At 39.6% G+C, this 17,414-nt stretch overlaps 1 protein-coding gene across 1 annotated transcript in view; it reads left to right on the forward strand.

Moving 5' to 3' along the window:
- Window positions 1-7,907, forward strand: part of LOC134384384 (dimethylaniline monooxygenase [N-oxide-forming] 2-like) — a 55,809-nt gene extending 47,902 nt beyond the window's left edge. Inside the window, 1 exon segment of the mRNA XM_063105910.1 lies at window positions 7,795-7,907. Within this exon segment, the coding sequence (XP_062961980.1) occupies window positions 7,795-7,907 (113 nt within the window).
- The last annotated feature ends 9,507 nt before the right edge of the window (window positions 7,908-17,414 follow it).

Genomic DNA, 17,414 nt, shown 5'->3' on the forward strand with positions numbered 1-17,414 from the left:
AAAAAAAATAAAGCTGGAGGCATAACACTACCTGACTTTAAGCTATACTACAAAGCTATAATAACCAAAACAGTATGGTACTGGCATAAAAACAGACACACTGACCAATGGAATAGAATAGAGAATCCAGAAATCAACCCACACACTTACTTCCATCTGATCTTTGACAAAGGCACCAAGCCTATTCACTGGGGAAGGGACTGCCTCTTCAGCAAGTGGTGCTGGGATAACTGGATATCCATATGCAGGAGAATGAAACTAGATCCATACCTCTCACCGTATACTAAAATCAACTCAAAATGGATTAAGGATTTAAATATACACCCTGAGACAATAAAACTTCTTAAAGAAAACATAGGAGAAACACTTCAGGAAATAGGACTGGGCACAGACTTCATGAATATGACCCCAAAAGCACGGGCAACCAAAGGAAAAATAAACAAATGGGATTATATCAAACTAAAAAGCTTCTGCACAGCAAAAGAAACAATTAAAAGAGTTAAAAGACAACCAACAGAGTGGGAGAAAATATTTGCAAAATATACATCCGACAAAGGATTAATATCCAGAATATATAAGGAACTCAAACAACTGTACAAGAAGAAAACAAACAACCCGATTAAAAAATGGGCAAAAGAGCTAAGTAGGCATTTCTCTAAGGAAGATATCCAAATGGCCAACAGACATATGAAAAAATGCTCAACATCACTCAGCATCCGGGAAATGCAAATCAAAACCACATTGAGATACCATCTAACCCCAGTTAGGATGGCTAAAATCCAAAAGACTATTAACGATAAATGCTGGCGAGGCTGTGGAGAAAAAGGAACTCTCATACATTGTTGGTGGGACTGCAAAATGGTGCAGCCTCTATGGAAAATGGTATGGAGGTTCCTTAAACAATTGCAAATAGATCTACCATACGACCCAGCCATCCCACTGTTGGGAATATACCCAGAGGAATGGAAATCATCAAGTCGAAGGTATACCTGTTCCCCAATGTTCATCGCAGCACTCTTTACAATAGCCAAGAGTTGGAACCAGCCCAAATGTCCATCATCAGATGAGTGGATACGGAAAATGTGGTACATCTACACAATGGAATACTACTCAGCTATAAAAACGAATGAAATACTGCCATTTGCAACAACATGGATGGACCTTGAGAGAATTATATTAAGTGAAACAAGTCAGGCACAGAAAGAGAAATACCACATGTTCTCACTTATTGGAGGGAGCTAAAAATTAATATATAAATTCACACACACACATACACACACACACACACACACACACACAAACCGGGGGGGGGGGGGGGGAAGAAGATATAACAACCACAATTATTTGAAGTTGATACAACAAGCAAACAGAAAGGACATTGTTGGGGGGGAGGGGGGGAGGGAGAAGGGAGGGAGGTTTTGGTGATGGGGAGCAATAATCAGCTACAATGTATATCGACAAAATAAAATTTAAAAAAAAATAAAAAAATAAAATAAAAAACAAAATAAAGAAGATTTAGATTTCAAAAAAAAAAAAAGAAATATGATTTGTAAGAATGAATACGCTAATAATAATTAATTAATTAATTAATTAATTAAAAATAAAATAAACCATGTGGCCCACAAAGGCTAAAATATTTAGCATCTGACCCACTACAAAAAAGTTTGCCAACTCCTGTTTTATCATATGCAAGGCATTGTCCTGATTGTTTTGTATAATTTGCTTCATTTCATCATTACCATTCCCCATTGAAGTAGCTATGTTTATTATCCTTCTTCTACAGTAGAAGAGATTGAAAAACATTTGCCAGGTTGATGCTAAATCAGTGAGAAAAAATAGCTCCATTAGGACAAAATTATTATTAAATTTATACCCTTGAAAATTTTTGAAATCTTTCTAAATATCCTGGTATCTCTTTTAAAAAAACATAAATAGCTCACTTTCAGAGAACACTTCTTCTGAGGCTGATTCAAGGGCTAAGGAAGACTCATTCAGTCTGTCCTTCTGCCTCCATACATCCTGACCGTGAAACTATTCCAGACGAACCGTCTACGGTAGTTTGTTCCAAAACATGCTCCATGGGTCACCTACATCAGAATAACTCAGGGAACTTATAGAATTGCATATTCCTGAATATAAATGTAATGATAATTCAGACTTGCTGAATCAGACTCTCTGCTGGAATCTGCAGTTTTGATAAGTTCCCCAGAAAATTCATAGGCATGTTAAATTTAGGAACTATTAATTTGGAGTTTCTCAAAAGAAGCTACTTTCAGAGATTAGTTCATGACATTTTGCATTCCTCAGGGCCAAATTCTCCTCGTGTTCAGCCTTGGTGCTTTGTGCTGCAGATTAATTACAATGTTTGTTCTCTCATAGAGCATATTAGCTGGTTACCGCCCTCCTCCAAAATCTCTCCTTGTGCTGGTCCCCTTTACTCACCTTTAATTATTTTAACTATCCTCATATAATAAATCCTTGTGGGTTTTTTTTTTTTCTATCAAAAGTCAAATATGTCACATTTAGTCTTTACAGACAAAGATATTTTAAAAATAAAATAGTAGGACCAAGATGTGTAATAAAATTGCAAACAATAATTTCAAATAATAACATCTTAAAAGCTGAACCCAGAAAGATTCCAGCATTCACATCATAATGAGTATGGCAAAGGAAAGCTCTTCTTTATAACCAGATTTCATCCTGGGAAATGCTGCTACTGACCTGCAACGTTTGACTGTTGCCCAGGAGGTGGAATGTGTTGACACTGAACAGAACTCACTCTCTTGTGCATTCTGCCCTATGACCCAGCCACAGACCAATTAAGCTACGAAAAAGGCTCCTAAGATTAGACTCTACTTAAACCAGGTCAGATGTCAAAATGAGATTAAACATGCAAGGAATTTCTTAAAGGAAATATCTGTGTGAGGGGAAATAGAGGGCTAGCTGCTCTGCTCTTGTGGAATAAGTGTATATCTAAAACCTGTATTTTGATATTTAATGTCCATCTATATATGCTACATATTCTGGGAGAGGGATTTGAATTATAACTAGCAAAAAGAATTTTAATTTTAGATATCCCTATACTTTCAGCTGCTGGCCAGTAGGAAGTAATTGCTTGTATAAAAGCATCAATATCTCTTGATGTTGAGCTATTTCAAGTTTTAGCAACCTAAGTAATCAGGATAAAGTGCTACAAGCCAGATGTTATAAACAATTCAATTTTATTTAATTATATTTAATTCTAACAACCTATTTAATACATCAGGAAACTGAAACAGAGTCAATGACTTTCCCAAGCTATGTGGCTTATAAGTGGGCCCAGCTGAGTTTTAGTCCCAGGACCATCTGACACTCAACCTATGCTAAATGATGGTGTACGGGAGGATGAAACCATTAAAAAAATTACGTGTTATCGCTGCATTTTCCAGCATCTATCTTCTATCCGAGATGGAATATCATATTAATCAGTTTTGTGCTCCCTCTATACACCAAAAATAGAAATGATTCACAGCAGTACTAAAACGATGATGAACTACAAGTTATCAAAGAAAATTCAAAAATAATTTTAATATGTTTATGTCTAATGACATAAGAAAATTGTATTACTGTCTGCATTAATAAACATTATATTAATTTAGACATTAACATATATGAATAAGAATGGGAACAGTTGCAGGCCTTCCCACAAAATTCTCATCAAGCTATAAAGACAAGCAAGGGAATTCTAAAAGAAAGTGGCTGCTGTTTGTTCCAGTGCTCAGATGGTAGAGGTGTGAGTCGCCGAGTCACCACTACCAGCAGAGAGAAGACCCATTTCAAGCACAATGATTGGCCTTGAGTAGGCTTGGTGCTCCCTCCGCCTCCCCTTTCAGTGCTTTCATTCTGCAGGTGTGTTCTCACAGAAAGAAAAAGAACAACCTCAGTGTGTAAGGGACTTAGGAAATTACCCCCTCTTAGGAACGTCTGCATTTTAAAAGAAAATACTGCAGAGACCAGCACATGTGCAGACCTGTGCAGGTAGGGAGACTTGATGCTACGGGCGGGGTTTGAGGGTAGGGAGTTGTTTTTATCTTAACTTTGTTTTTTGCAGGGAGAAAGAAAAAAATTGCACTGTGTAGGTCCAATTTACAACTGGGACTAAAACTAAGTAAGTTCCATGCTCTCTTTCAGCCCTAAAATTCTATATCTCTAAATGTGAATCAGAGCAGGGGAAGAAAGGAAAGGAAATGAGATTTAAGAAGATGATTTAGAAATAAAGTGAAGGAGCCAAGAAACATCCCTCTAGTGTATGGGTCAGTGGAGGCTAGGTATCATATATCAACAGCCAATACACAAGTCTCAATACTTTGAAATACAACAAAGATAATTTCTCTTTCAACTATGTGTCCATTGGGGATAGGCTCTGTTCATCACAGCCACCCAGGTATCCAGACTAATGGAATGGCCATCTTGAAATTTGCTGGTTATCACATTAAAGGAAAAGAAAGCTCTATGTGATCTTGTAATAGTAATTAAAGGCTCTGGCCCAGACAGGACATATGTTACTGGGGGGCCAAGAAATACAAACCTATATGTTACCAGAAGGTAGAAAGTCCACAGTATTTTCTAAAGAGCATTATTGTCTATCAATCTGACTTCTTAGGATCTAGGTCCACTTGACTAAGGAGACTAGATAGCTTTCCCCATCCCGTGGCCTAAAGTACAGCTAATAAACAATAAGCCCTAAAAATAGCAGAAAGTGAAAGTTTCACTGAAGGCCAGTCTTCTCATTTTTATTACTACAAGTCTCTTGCTAATTATGGAAAATGAGATAATACAAAAATTGATCATGTTTACGCTCAACCAATATTTACCCCTTATGTTAGCAGCATGCCTGGTGAGGCCCAGGGACCTCCTTGGTATGTACATGTACACATGAAGGTAAGTGCATATGTACTGAGATTTGGGACACCAATGGTGGCCCTAACTCTCAAGGAGCCACTGATTCTATATCAAACATATTTCGGTTTTTAAAAACACACTAGAACTAATAGTAGTCTTGAAGGTTTACCTTCTGAGTAAAAACCAAGTTTGAAATCATGCACATATTATCATCTTTATAACTGCAGCAAGGCAGCTGAACTCAACAGAGCTAACAATGGTGTGCTTGTGCCATGTACAGTTGGCGCTCCATATCCATGGGTTCTGTGGATTCAACCAACTGTGGACTGAAAAACATTCAAAAAAATTAAGTTAAAAAATAACAATACAACAATAAAAAATAATACAAGTTTTAAAAATACAGTACAACAACTATTTACATAGCATTGACATTGTATTATAAGTAATTAAAAGTAATCTAGAGATTATTTAAAGTATACAGGAAGATGTGCATAGATTATCTGCAAATACTACACCATTTAATATAAGGAATTTGAGCATCCATGGATTTCAGTATCCAGGGAAATCCTGGAACTAATCCCTGGAGGATACCAAGGGACAACTGTATTTAATAAGCCAGAAATAAGGCAAGGAGTGAGCCCAGGGAACAAGCAACATACTTAGCAATACACAAGGCTCTCTAGATGCAGGGTCAAGGGATGTGGTTACACTGTACTGAAAATCAAGGAAAAAGATTTATTCTTCCAGAACCCTCTCCCTGTTTCAGTCCACCAACCTCTCAGAGTTGATTCCTTGTGCCTATGGGAGTCATTTCATCATTAAGAATCAATAATCAAGACACCTTATCTTGTCTGGCAATGACATCGTCATCGTCACCACCATCACCACAATCACACACAGGGTTTACTATGTACAAGACTCTCAATCTAGATGATCTCATCTAATCCCCACCACGACTATCTAAGGCAGATATTATTACGCCTGTTCTAAGTTGCGAAAACTGAAGCTGAGAAAAGTCATACAATTTTTCCAAGATTATTCTGGTAATAGCTGGTGAACACAATATTTGAACCCAGGACTTGTGACTCCAAAGGCCATGCTCCTCCCATATATGTCTTCTATTACCCAAGTGCCTGGACAACCATTTTCACTTAAAAAGGCTTTATAAATTGAATTATGATTTTTTTAAATAATAATTTCCTCTAAATGTAAAATGTATCAAAACCCTTAAAAGTGTATCTTTGATATAGCAGCTGTTAACACAATTGTCTTATTTTATTCTCACCCCTTTGAAGAGTGAAATTCATGAACAATGAGGGTGCCGCCTTAACTTCCTAACTTTATGTATAATTTGCAGGCAGAAGAGTGAGTCTAAAGTGCACAACACCAGACAGTGCTTCTCTTAGCATTTCACTGTCACAATTAACCATGTTAAAATATAAACAAGAGCTAACTTTAGGTTCCAAACTCTGCACAGCACTCCTTATCTCTTAGACCAGGTTCATGCAGTGTGCGGGGGACTCTCGGATTAACACTGGTTTAAGCTGACTCCAAAGTCCTAACCGCAGCAGGGCCATAGGCACCAGGAATTACAAGCACGTAAAGTAAGTAACCAGATGTAATCTGCTTCTTTTGGGTGAAGAATGTGGGGCCCAGATCTTTCCTGGTTTGTTATTGTGCTTCAGAGGAGAATCACGCCACCAAAACGTAGCTTCCTGACCTTGGATGATAAAGCCACTCCCTGTTCAGAAGTATAGGAATAGTAAATGTTTGAGTATTTGTGTTAGTGGGTGTCTGTGTGTACACTGGTAAGTACACAGATGGGTAGATAATTAAGTAGTTGAACAAAGAGGAAATTCTGGATTTCTAATGCAAAGAGAAATCAGTAATTTTTCTTAAGTGCTAGCTTCTAATATGATGAGACAATGGTTTAGGGGAGTTGTGTAGACAAATGATGGCATTTGGCCCCAGTGGGGAATGAGGCAAGCCCCTTTTGGAATTTGACTAATTTGTGCTGGCATATCATTTTCTTTTTCTGTTGTTAAAAGTGTTTCATGCTCCATTCTATGCATTATGACAAAATTTCTTTTTCTTTTTTATGCTATTGACAGCTCTTTTTTGCTAATTCACTCCTAGCTAAATCCACAAGATTTACACATCAAGGGTTTTGAAAATCACTTCCGATATCCAGTTCAATGCCATCTATTTTACAGATGGAGAAGCTGAGTCTCCATCCTTGGTTATTTCTTAAAGAGTTTTTCCTCCACCCTAGGGAACCTGCTATAGCCTAGTAACTGGCACAGTGGACTTAGAGCCTGGCAGAATTTTTAGCATTTGTTGGTTGTGGTCAGGAATGGGCTTGAGGAAGTGGGAGCTCCTGCTGAAGGACAGAAATACCAGAGCATGGTCCTGCTCCAACCCAAGTTTTTTGGCAGCTTGTGCTCCTTTGTTCCCAAGGGCTAAGTGTGTGCCTTCGCCAGCCCCCAATTACCATCCAGCTGAATCTACTGTTTCTGATTATGCCTGAAATGCCACAGCTCACTTAAGGATATGCTAACATTGTGCAGTCTGGGCCAACCAATATTCTCAGACATTTTTATGTGCTAAGGTATACGTGTGTGTGTGTGTGTGTGTGTGTGTGTGTGTGTGTGTGTGTGTGTGTGTGTGAGAGAGAGAGAAAGAAAAGAGGGGGGGATGGAAGGAGAGAGAGGGATGGGGAATGCATAAGTAAAGGATTGAGTACACACGTGACAGCAACAGTGAAGATGGCTTTCTAGTAAGTGCATAGGAGAGTCACACTGGAAACAGTTAAACATTAGTTAATTGATACAGTGCCAGGCTCAGATATAGGATAATTTGCATTTTCTTAACACTAGCAGATAAGGTATCCAAATCAATTTTTAAAATACCCAGAAATGGGAGCGGCGGGGACGGGCCTGGCGCCGGCGCCGGCAGAGGGGGCGCCGCGGGCGGGCGATGTGAGCGCGGCGCTGTGGGCAGCTGACAAACTGCTGAATTTAGCTTAGTGAAGGGCATCAACTGAACGCAGTTACGTGTCCAATGGTTATTTTCTGGTTGATGTTGATGGCATGGAAAATCTCGTGGAAGAATGCAATTCAAGGTTTTTTCAAGATGGCGGCGGCTGCAGCGGCTGGCGCGGAGTAGCTGAGGTGGAAAAGTTGGCCACTGGGCCTCAGGCAGCCAGGAAACTTGTGGACCTTCCTCTCGCCATCTCTTAAGGGAGGACTGCTGCTGCTGGCCGGTCGTGGGGGGTGACCGCCACTTTACCCCCGGCAGGAGAGGCTGCCTCATTTACAGGCAACAGCTTTGAAGTGTGGAGCAGGAAAAGAACTGTTTCTTAGCTGCAAAAGCGAGTCTCGAAACAGGGAACGCGGCGCCAGGGCTGCTGTGGATGCAGACAGGATCCCGGAGGCCGGGGCCGCGCTGAAGGCGGCCAGCGGCCCTATTCAGGATTCAAGGTTTCAGGCCGGCATTAAAGAAGATTCCTGGGAGCGCCCGAGCCGCGCCGCGACTGAACAGCCCGAGGCGGCAGCGGCTGAGAACTGGGAAAGGCGGCAAACCAGAGACAGAGCGAGCACCTGACCTGGCACAGCACTGTGAGTGATCCCTGGTACAGCTCTGTTGGGGGGGGGGGGTGCCCACGCGGCTCCCGCCTGCACCACCAGGCCACTCACCGCCCCGGTGCTGCCTCCATTTTCCCAGGTGTGGGCAGCTCTGCCCTGCTCCGCCATCACTGAGCCCTCCCACTTGCTTGGCCTGGCGCGGGGCTTTCCGGAGCCTGCAGACCAGCCTCCGCTCCCACTCCCTCCGCGGTTCTCTGGCGGGGCTGGTGGCGTGGGGCGTCCCCGGCCAGTCTCGGGAGGGCAAGGAAGTACGGGCGGGCCGACTGTCACTCCACCACACCCTGGACTCCAGCCCCAGGTAAACTCCCTGTTACTGGGAGGCAGATACCATCTCTGCGGCCACCAGTTTGGAAAAAAGCCTAACGAATTTCTGGTTGGGAATAGTGTGGTAGGAGAGTTCCCAGGTCCGCTTGAACCTGCCGGAGAGCTGGCTGCAGGTGGGCACTAGACTCGGTTTATACTGGGGGGATACAAAGGTGAACAAGACCCGAGAAAGATCTACATAGTGCTACAAAAGCACCCAGAGAGACCGATCGTCTGTGCCTAGCAGAAACCTGGTAGACTTCCTGGGCGAGGCGGTGCCAAGCAGGGTCTTGAAGGCCCAGCTGATAGACGAGGGTTGCAGAAGACACGCCCCAGCCCAGCACAGTGCGCACAGAGTGGGGAGACGTGCGGCCAGGGAGGCGGAGACTCGACAGAAACCACACACCCGGTGGGGTCGCCACTGCACGATCTAACAGCCTGGGCCAGAGCACACGGAACAGGGAGAAGTCCTGCACAGGAAGTGAAAGCTCAACAGAGATCACACACCCTGTGGTACGTGATCCACCAGCCCAGCAGAGTCCAAGCTGACCAGAAAGGTGGCTCCCCGGAGAAGCCCAAGACCCGAGGCAACCACACCCACAAGGCACTAGAGGCCAACTGAGCAGTCAAGGAGGGAGTCATACGAAATTGGCAACCACAGCAACATCCTAGTTAGTCATTAGTCTCAAACCGGTGGACTGTGAAACCCCCTGCCACAATGAATAAACACCAAAAAAAAGATACCAGAAATACAAAAAATCAAGAAAGTACACCACCAAAAGTTAATAAATCTCAAACTCTAGATCCTATAGAACAAGAAGCCCTTGAAATAACTGATAAGGAATTTCGAGTGATAATTCTAAGGAAACTGAATGAGATACAAGAAAACTCAGCTAGACATCATGATGAAATGAGGAAAAGTATACAGGATCTGAAAGAGGAAATGTACAAGGAAATCAATGTCGTGAAAAAAAATGTAGCAGAACTTGCTGAACTGAAGAAGTTATTCAACGAAATAAAGAACACAACGGAGAGTTTAACCAGCAGGCTTGTCGAAGTTGAAGAGAGAACCTCTGAACTTGAAGATGGGCTGTTTGAAATAACACAAGCAGACAAAAAGAAAGAAAAAAGAATCAAGGACATTGAAGAAAATCTGAGAGAGATATCAGACAACCATAAGCGATCAAATATCCGAGTCATGGGTATTCCAGAAGGGGAGGAAAATGGAGATTCCATTGAAAACATATTCAACAAAATAGTGGCAGAAAACTTCCCAGGTATAGGAAAAATCACAGATCTTCAGATCCAGGAAGCTCAACGATCTCCAAATGTATTCAACCCAAAAAGACCTTCTCCAAGACATGTCATAGTCAAATTGGCAAAACTCAGAGACAAAGAGAGAATCTTAAAAGCTGCAAGAGAGAAGCGTCAAATCATCTATAAGGGAGCCCCAATCAGGTTAACATCAGACTTTTCATCACAAACCCTAAAAGCTAGAAAGGAATGGGATGATATTTTCAAAATACTAAAAGACAAAGATTGCCAGCCAAGAATACTCTACCCTGCAAGGCTATCCTTCCGAAATGAGGGGCAAATAGTATATTTCTCAGACAAACAAAAACTGCAGGAGTTCACTACCACATGACCACCCTTACAAGAAATCCTCAAGGGAGTACTGGGTTTGGTTCCTAAAAAATAACTACCACTGCCATAAAAACCCAAGAAAAATCTAAACCCGCTAGTATAATAAAAATGGCATTCATGAAGAGAAAACAAGCAAACAAAAACGCTACCTACAACCTAAGGAACCAACAAACACAGAAACCTAACAGTAAATCAGAAAGCAAGGAACAAAAGACACCTAAGACAACCAAACAACCAATAGAATGCTAAGAATAAATCAACACCTTTCAATAACAACCCTTAATGTAAAAGGCTTAAATTCCCCAATCAAAAGACACAGACTGGCTGACTGGATCAAAAAGCAGGACCCAACTATATGCTGCCTACAAGAGACCCACCTCACCCATAAAGATTCACACAGACTAAGAGTGAAAGGATGGAAAAAGATTTACCATGCAAACAGAAAAGAAAAACGAGCTGGAGTAGCTATTCTTATATCTGACAAAATAGACTTTAAACTAAAAACCATAAAAAGAGACAATGAGGGACACTACTTAATGATAAAAGGACTGATCCATCAAGAAGACATAACAATCATAAATATGTATGCACCCAATGTTGGAGCAGCCAGATTTATAAAACAAACTCTATTAGACCTAAAGAAGGAAATAGACACTAATACCATAATAGCAGGGGACCTGAACACCCCACTGTCAATATTAGACAGATCATCTAGGCAAAGAATCAGTAGAGAAACACAAGATCTAAACAAGACTCTAGACCAATTGGAATTGGCAGATATCTACAGAACATTCCACCCAACAACCTCAGAATATTCATTCTTCTCATCAGCACATGGATCATTCTCCAGGATAGATCACATATTAGGTCACAAATCAAGTCTCAATAAATTCAAAAAAATTGCAATTATCCCATGTATCTTCTCAGACCACAATGGATTAAAACTAGAAATTAATAACAAACGAAACTCTGGAAACTATACAAACACATGGAAATTAAACAGCATTCTACTTAATGACATATGGGTCCAAGAAGAAATCAAGCAGGAAATCAAAAAATTTCTTGAAACTAATGAAAACAATGATACATCATACCAAAGCCTGTGGGATACTGCAAAAGCAGTGTTGAGGGGAAAATTTATTGCATTAAACACTCACTTCAGAAGAATAGAAAGATGGCAAGTGAACAACCTAACACTTCACCTTAAAGAACTAGAAAAACAAGAACAATCCAAACCTAAGTTAGCAGACGGAAAGAAATCATTAAGATCAGAGCAGAACTGAATGAAATTGAAAACCAAAAAACAATTCAAAAGATCAACGAATCAAAAAGTTGGTTTTTTGAAAAGATAAATAAAATTGACAAACCATTAGCATGGCTAACAAAAAAAAGAAGAGAGAAGACTCAAATAACAAAAATTAGAAATGAAAAAGGCGATATTACAACTGATTCATCTGAAATACAAGGAATCATTCGAGACTACTATAAACAACTATACGCCAACAAATTTGAAAATCTGGAGGAAATGGATAAATTTCTGGACACACACAAGCTCCCAAAACTGAACCGTGAAGACGTAGAAAATTTGAACAGACCAATAACAATAAAGGAGATTGAAGCTGTTATCAGAAGGCTCCCAACAAAGAAAAGCCCAGGACCAGATGGATTCACAGCAGAATTTTACCAAACATTCAAACAGGAATTGACACCGATTCTTTACAAACTATTCCAAAAGTTTGACACAGATGCAAATCTCCCAAACTCATTCTATGAAGCAAACATCATCCTGATACCAAAACCAGGTAAAGATATAACCAAAAAAGAAAACTACAGGCCGATATCCTTGATGAATATAGACGCAAAAATCCTCACTAAAATACTAGGAAACAGAATACAGCAACACATACGTAAAATTATTCATCACGATCAAGTGGGATTCATCCCAGGGATGCAAGGTTGGTTCAACATACGCAAATCAATAAATGTGATACACCATATTAATAAAGTCAAACACAAGGACCATATGATCATCTCTATAGATGCTGAAAAAGCATTTGATAAAGTTCAGCACTCATTCATGACAAAGACCCTCTATAAGTTAGGTATAGAGGGAAAGTATCTCAACATAATTAAAGCCATATATGCCAAACCCACAGCCAATATCATCCTGAATGGGGAAAAGCTGAAAGCTTTTCCTTTAAGAACAGGAACTAGACAAGGATGCCCACTCTCACCACTCCTATTCAACATAGTGTTGGAAGTACTAGCCAGAGCAATCAGAGAAGAGAAGGAAATAAAGGGCATCCAGATTGGAAAAGATGAAGTTAAACTGTCCCTGTTTGCAGATGACATGATCCTATATATCGAACAGCCTAAAACCTCTACAAAAAAACTGTTGGAATTGATAAATGATTTCAGCACAGTAGCAGGATACAAAATCAACACACAAAAATCAGTAGCATTTCTTTTCTCCAATAGTGAACATGCAGAAAGAGAAATCAAGAAAGCCTGCCCATTTACAATAGCCACCAAAAAAATAAAATACTTAGGAATTGAGTTAACCAAGGAGGTGAAAAATCTCTATAATGAGAACTACAAACCACTGCTGAGAGAAATTAGAGAGGATACAAGAAGATGGAAAGATATCCCATGCTCTTGGATTGGAAGAATCAACATAGTGAAAATGTCCATACTACCCAAAGTGATATACAAATTCAATGCAATCCCCATCAAAATTCCAAAGACATTTTTCTCAGAAATGGAAAAAACTATCCAGACATTTATATGGAACAATAAAAGACCACGCATAGCCAAAGCAATGCTGAGCAAAAAAAATAAAGCTGGAGGCATAACACTACCTGACTTTAAGCTATACTACAAAGCTATAATAACCAAAACAGTATGGTACTGGCATAAAAACAGACACACTGACCAATGGAATAGAATAGAGAATCCAGAAATCAACCCACACACTTACTGTCAGCTGATCTTTGACAAAGGCACCAAGCCTATTCACTGAGGAAGGGACTGCCTCTTCAGCAAATGGTGCTGGGATAACTGGATATCCGTATGCAGGAGAATGAAACTAGATCCATACCTCTCGCCGTATACTAAAATCAACTCAAAATGCATTAAGGATTTAAATATACATCCTGAAACAATAAAACTTCTTAAAGAAAACATAGGAGAAACACTTCAGGAAATAGGACTGGGCACAGACTTCATGAATCCGACCCCAAAAGCATGGGCAACCAAAGGAAAAATAAACAAATGGGATTATATCAAACTAAAAAGCTTCTGCACAGCAAAAGAAACAATTAACAGAGTTAAAAGACAACCAACAGAATGGGAGAAAATATTTGCAAAATATATATCTGACAAAGGATTAATATCCAGAATATATAAGGAACTCAAACAACTGTACAAGAAGAAAACAAGCAACCCAATTAAAAAATGGGCAAAAGAGCTAAATAGGCATTTCTCTAAGGAAGATATCCAAATGGCTAACAGACATATGAAAAAATGCTCAGCATCACTCTGCATCCGGGAAATGCAAATCAAAACCACATTGAGATACCATCTAACTCCAGTTAGGATGGCTAAAATCCAAAAGACTGTGAATGATAAATGCTGGCGAGGCTGCGGAGAAAAAGGAACTCTCATACATTGTTGGTGGGACTGCAAAATGGTGCAGCCTCTATGGAAAATGGTATGGAGGTTCCTCAAACAATTGCAGATAGATCTAGCATACGACCCAGCTATCCCACTGTTGGGAATATACCCAGAGGAATGGAAATCATCAAGTCGAAGGTATACCTGTTTCCCAATGTTTATCGCAGCACTCTTTACAATAGCCAAGAGTTGGAACCAGCCCAAATGCCCATCATCAGATGAGTGGATACGGAAAATGTGGTACATCTACACAATGGAATACTACTCAGCTATAAAAATGAATGAAATACTGCCATTTGCAACAACATGGATGGACCTTGATTGAATTATATTAAGTGAAACAAGTCAGGCACAGAAAGAGAAATACCACATGTTCTCACTTATTGGTGGGAGCTAAAAATTAATATATAAATTCACACACACGCACACACACACACACACAAAAAAAAAAAACCGGGGGGGGGGGGAGAAGATATAACAACCACAATTATTTGAAGTTGATACAACAAGCAAACAGAAAGGACACTGTTGGGGGGGGCGGGGGGGAGGGAGAAGGGAGGGAGGTTTTGGTGATGGGGAGCAATAATCAGCCACAATGTATATCGACAAAATAAAATAATAATAAAAAAAAATAAAAATATAAATAAATAAATAAATAAAATACCCAGAAAATAATACTCTTGCCCAAAAGTTCCCAAACTTCCTAGGTTCCGGAGGCCCTTAGTGCACAAGTAATCCCCTCACAGTGCCCCCAGGCCATACTTCCCCTTAAAAGTAGTCAAATTCAAACAATCTAATAAATATTTATGTTCTAACAACTTTGTAATTGTTTGAACAAGCAATACATAAATTGAAAGAAAAATCATATTTTTATTTCATTCTTAATCACAATGACTTAAGAATAGGATTTATACACCTGCTGAGCCCTGCACAACTTCTCACACCCTGGAATTAGTTCAAACATGGCTCCTTCATTTCCTGTTCCACTTCAATTTTCCTGCAGTACTCGCTTTTTATCATAGCAACTGCCAAACACACACTTTGTAAAGATAGGTCATTGAATGGAACGCAGCCCTATCATACATTAAAACTGTGAACTACTCTGAGCTAGTATTTAACACGCTGTTCAACAGATTGAATATCCCTGTGCTTTCCTTAAAAATTTAAAATAAGTCAGGGTGCCTCCACACTTTGGGAATGACAGCTCTAGCTTCATGTTCTAGACCCCTATATTATCCTAATACACAGAAATGGATACTCAATCTGACTTCAGTAAATTACATTTTTGCATTTACTTCTTTGAAGTAGAGAACACAGTATAAACTCCACAAGAAAAGGATAGTAGTCTCTAACCCCAGGGTTAACAATTGATAACTTTTGTGCAACCAGCAGTGATTTCCCAACTCATTTGGCAAAATTTTGTGTTGCTTAAGTTATTTTACTTGTTATTTTCTATAAATTCACTCTCACGCAATGACACCTGCCTTACCAATTTAGTCAGATTTTCCTAATTTTTATTACTTATTTCTTTCATATTCAGTGAGCTTTGATGGAGCTTTCTTCATTAAAATAATAATAATGCCATTTTTAAACTTTCAATAAAGAAATGGCCAAATTTGTATTGAATAGTCATATAGAGAGCAATAACATTTTAAATATTATTTTTGTATTAGTGTGTAAAATAGCAGTCCAATAATGAGCAACATTAGTTACTTTTTACCCTAATAAACTTTCTTATGGTATTGATTACTCTGTCCAAAAGCAAAGCGGTTACTAACTGGAAATTATTTACTTCAACAAATAAAGGGAGAGAAACTTTTTCTTAAAAAGCACTTATTAAAAAAAAAAAAAAAAAAGCACTTATTAAATCACTTTGCCTTCATATAGTTACCTACTTGCACGAGTGGTTAAAGCATTAATTTTTATCCTTGAGCGAAGATAGTATTTACACTGTGTGGCTATGTGCTCATGGATTCTCATGTTTGCTTTTCCAAACATGGGGAACAGCCTAAATGAGATTGTGGTGATCAAAGGAAGAAGGAAAAAAAACCTTTCAGGGTGACTTTGAAGTTTATTTCATGCCCTCGTTTTTTCTTTTTCTCTTTTTCCCTTTCAGCATCACTCTCATATATTTTCCTATCCATTTCCTTCACTTACTACAAGATGGCCTTTAGATATTTCTAGTTTTCCCCTATGGCTTAAATTCCAAATATTCTGTAACTTTGTCTCTGTAAAGAAACTCCAAATTGTAAAGGCAGATATCCACAAAATATCAAATTAAAGAAAAATCTCCTGAAGGTATGGAAATGACAGCAACATCTATTGGGGGACCTAGCATGTCCCACGTACTGTGCGAAATGCCTGTTATAACATTAGTTGATTCATTTTTTAAACAAACCTCTGAGAGAAGATCTACTTCTAGCTTCATTTTAGGGAAGAAAACACTGAGACACAAAATCATTAAATCTCAAGCCCTACTGAGGCAATCAGTAACGTGCCAGCACTGAACTTCAAACCCGGGTCTCTGATTCATGCCGGTAAAAGCTCCAGGGACATTTGCTGTTCAGAGAATCCTGACTGCATCTGGACCATGCTAAGTTACACTGGTGGCCTGGGGAGAGGACTTTGATTTATTTATTTTTATTTTTATTTTTATTTTTTTGGCAGCCGGCATGTGCAGGGATCGAACCCTGGACTTTGGTGTTATCAGCACCACACTCTAAACAATTGTGCTAACTGGGCGGCCCTATTTATTGTAAACTTGATAAGTGGTCATTTTGAAGAAGGAACTCTGACGTAGGATGTTAATTCCCAGCAAATAGTTGCTTAATTAATATTTTTAAATGAAAAGTATATATGGTATTGAATGAATTCATTTTACCCATGAGGAAATCAACCCACTGCCAAATATTTATGCAACAACTATTACAGCCCAAGCATGCTTCTAGGAGCTATGAGAAAATGCGATTAGCCAAAGAAAATGCCCTACCTTGGGGAAATATATAGTCTTATGCGGAAAGAGAGCTAACAGTTACAGTCAAATTAATCAACAGTATGATGCAGTTATATAATATAATGGGGTACACGCTGTAGTTCCTCTAGGAGTCAAGAGAAAGACAAGCTCACTGCAGAGTCAGCAGCCACCATGCCTCAGTGGCCCCTCTAGCCCTTGCTCTCACTGCTCTCTGTCTCTGGAGCCCACTGCCTCCCCTCCTCTGCCTAAGTCCTACGCATTCTTCAAAACCTGGAGCAAATAGTATTCCTCTGTGT

This window comes from Cynocephalus volans, chromosome 8 (genome assembly GCF_027409185.1).
Source record: "Cynocephalus volans isolate mCynVol1 chromosome 8, mCynVol1.pri, whole genome shotgun sequence".
In the NCBI taxonomy this organism is placed as follows: Eukaryota; Metazoa; Chordata; class Mammalia; order Dermoptera; family Cynocephalidae; genus Cynocephalus; species Cynocephalus volans.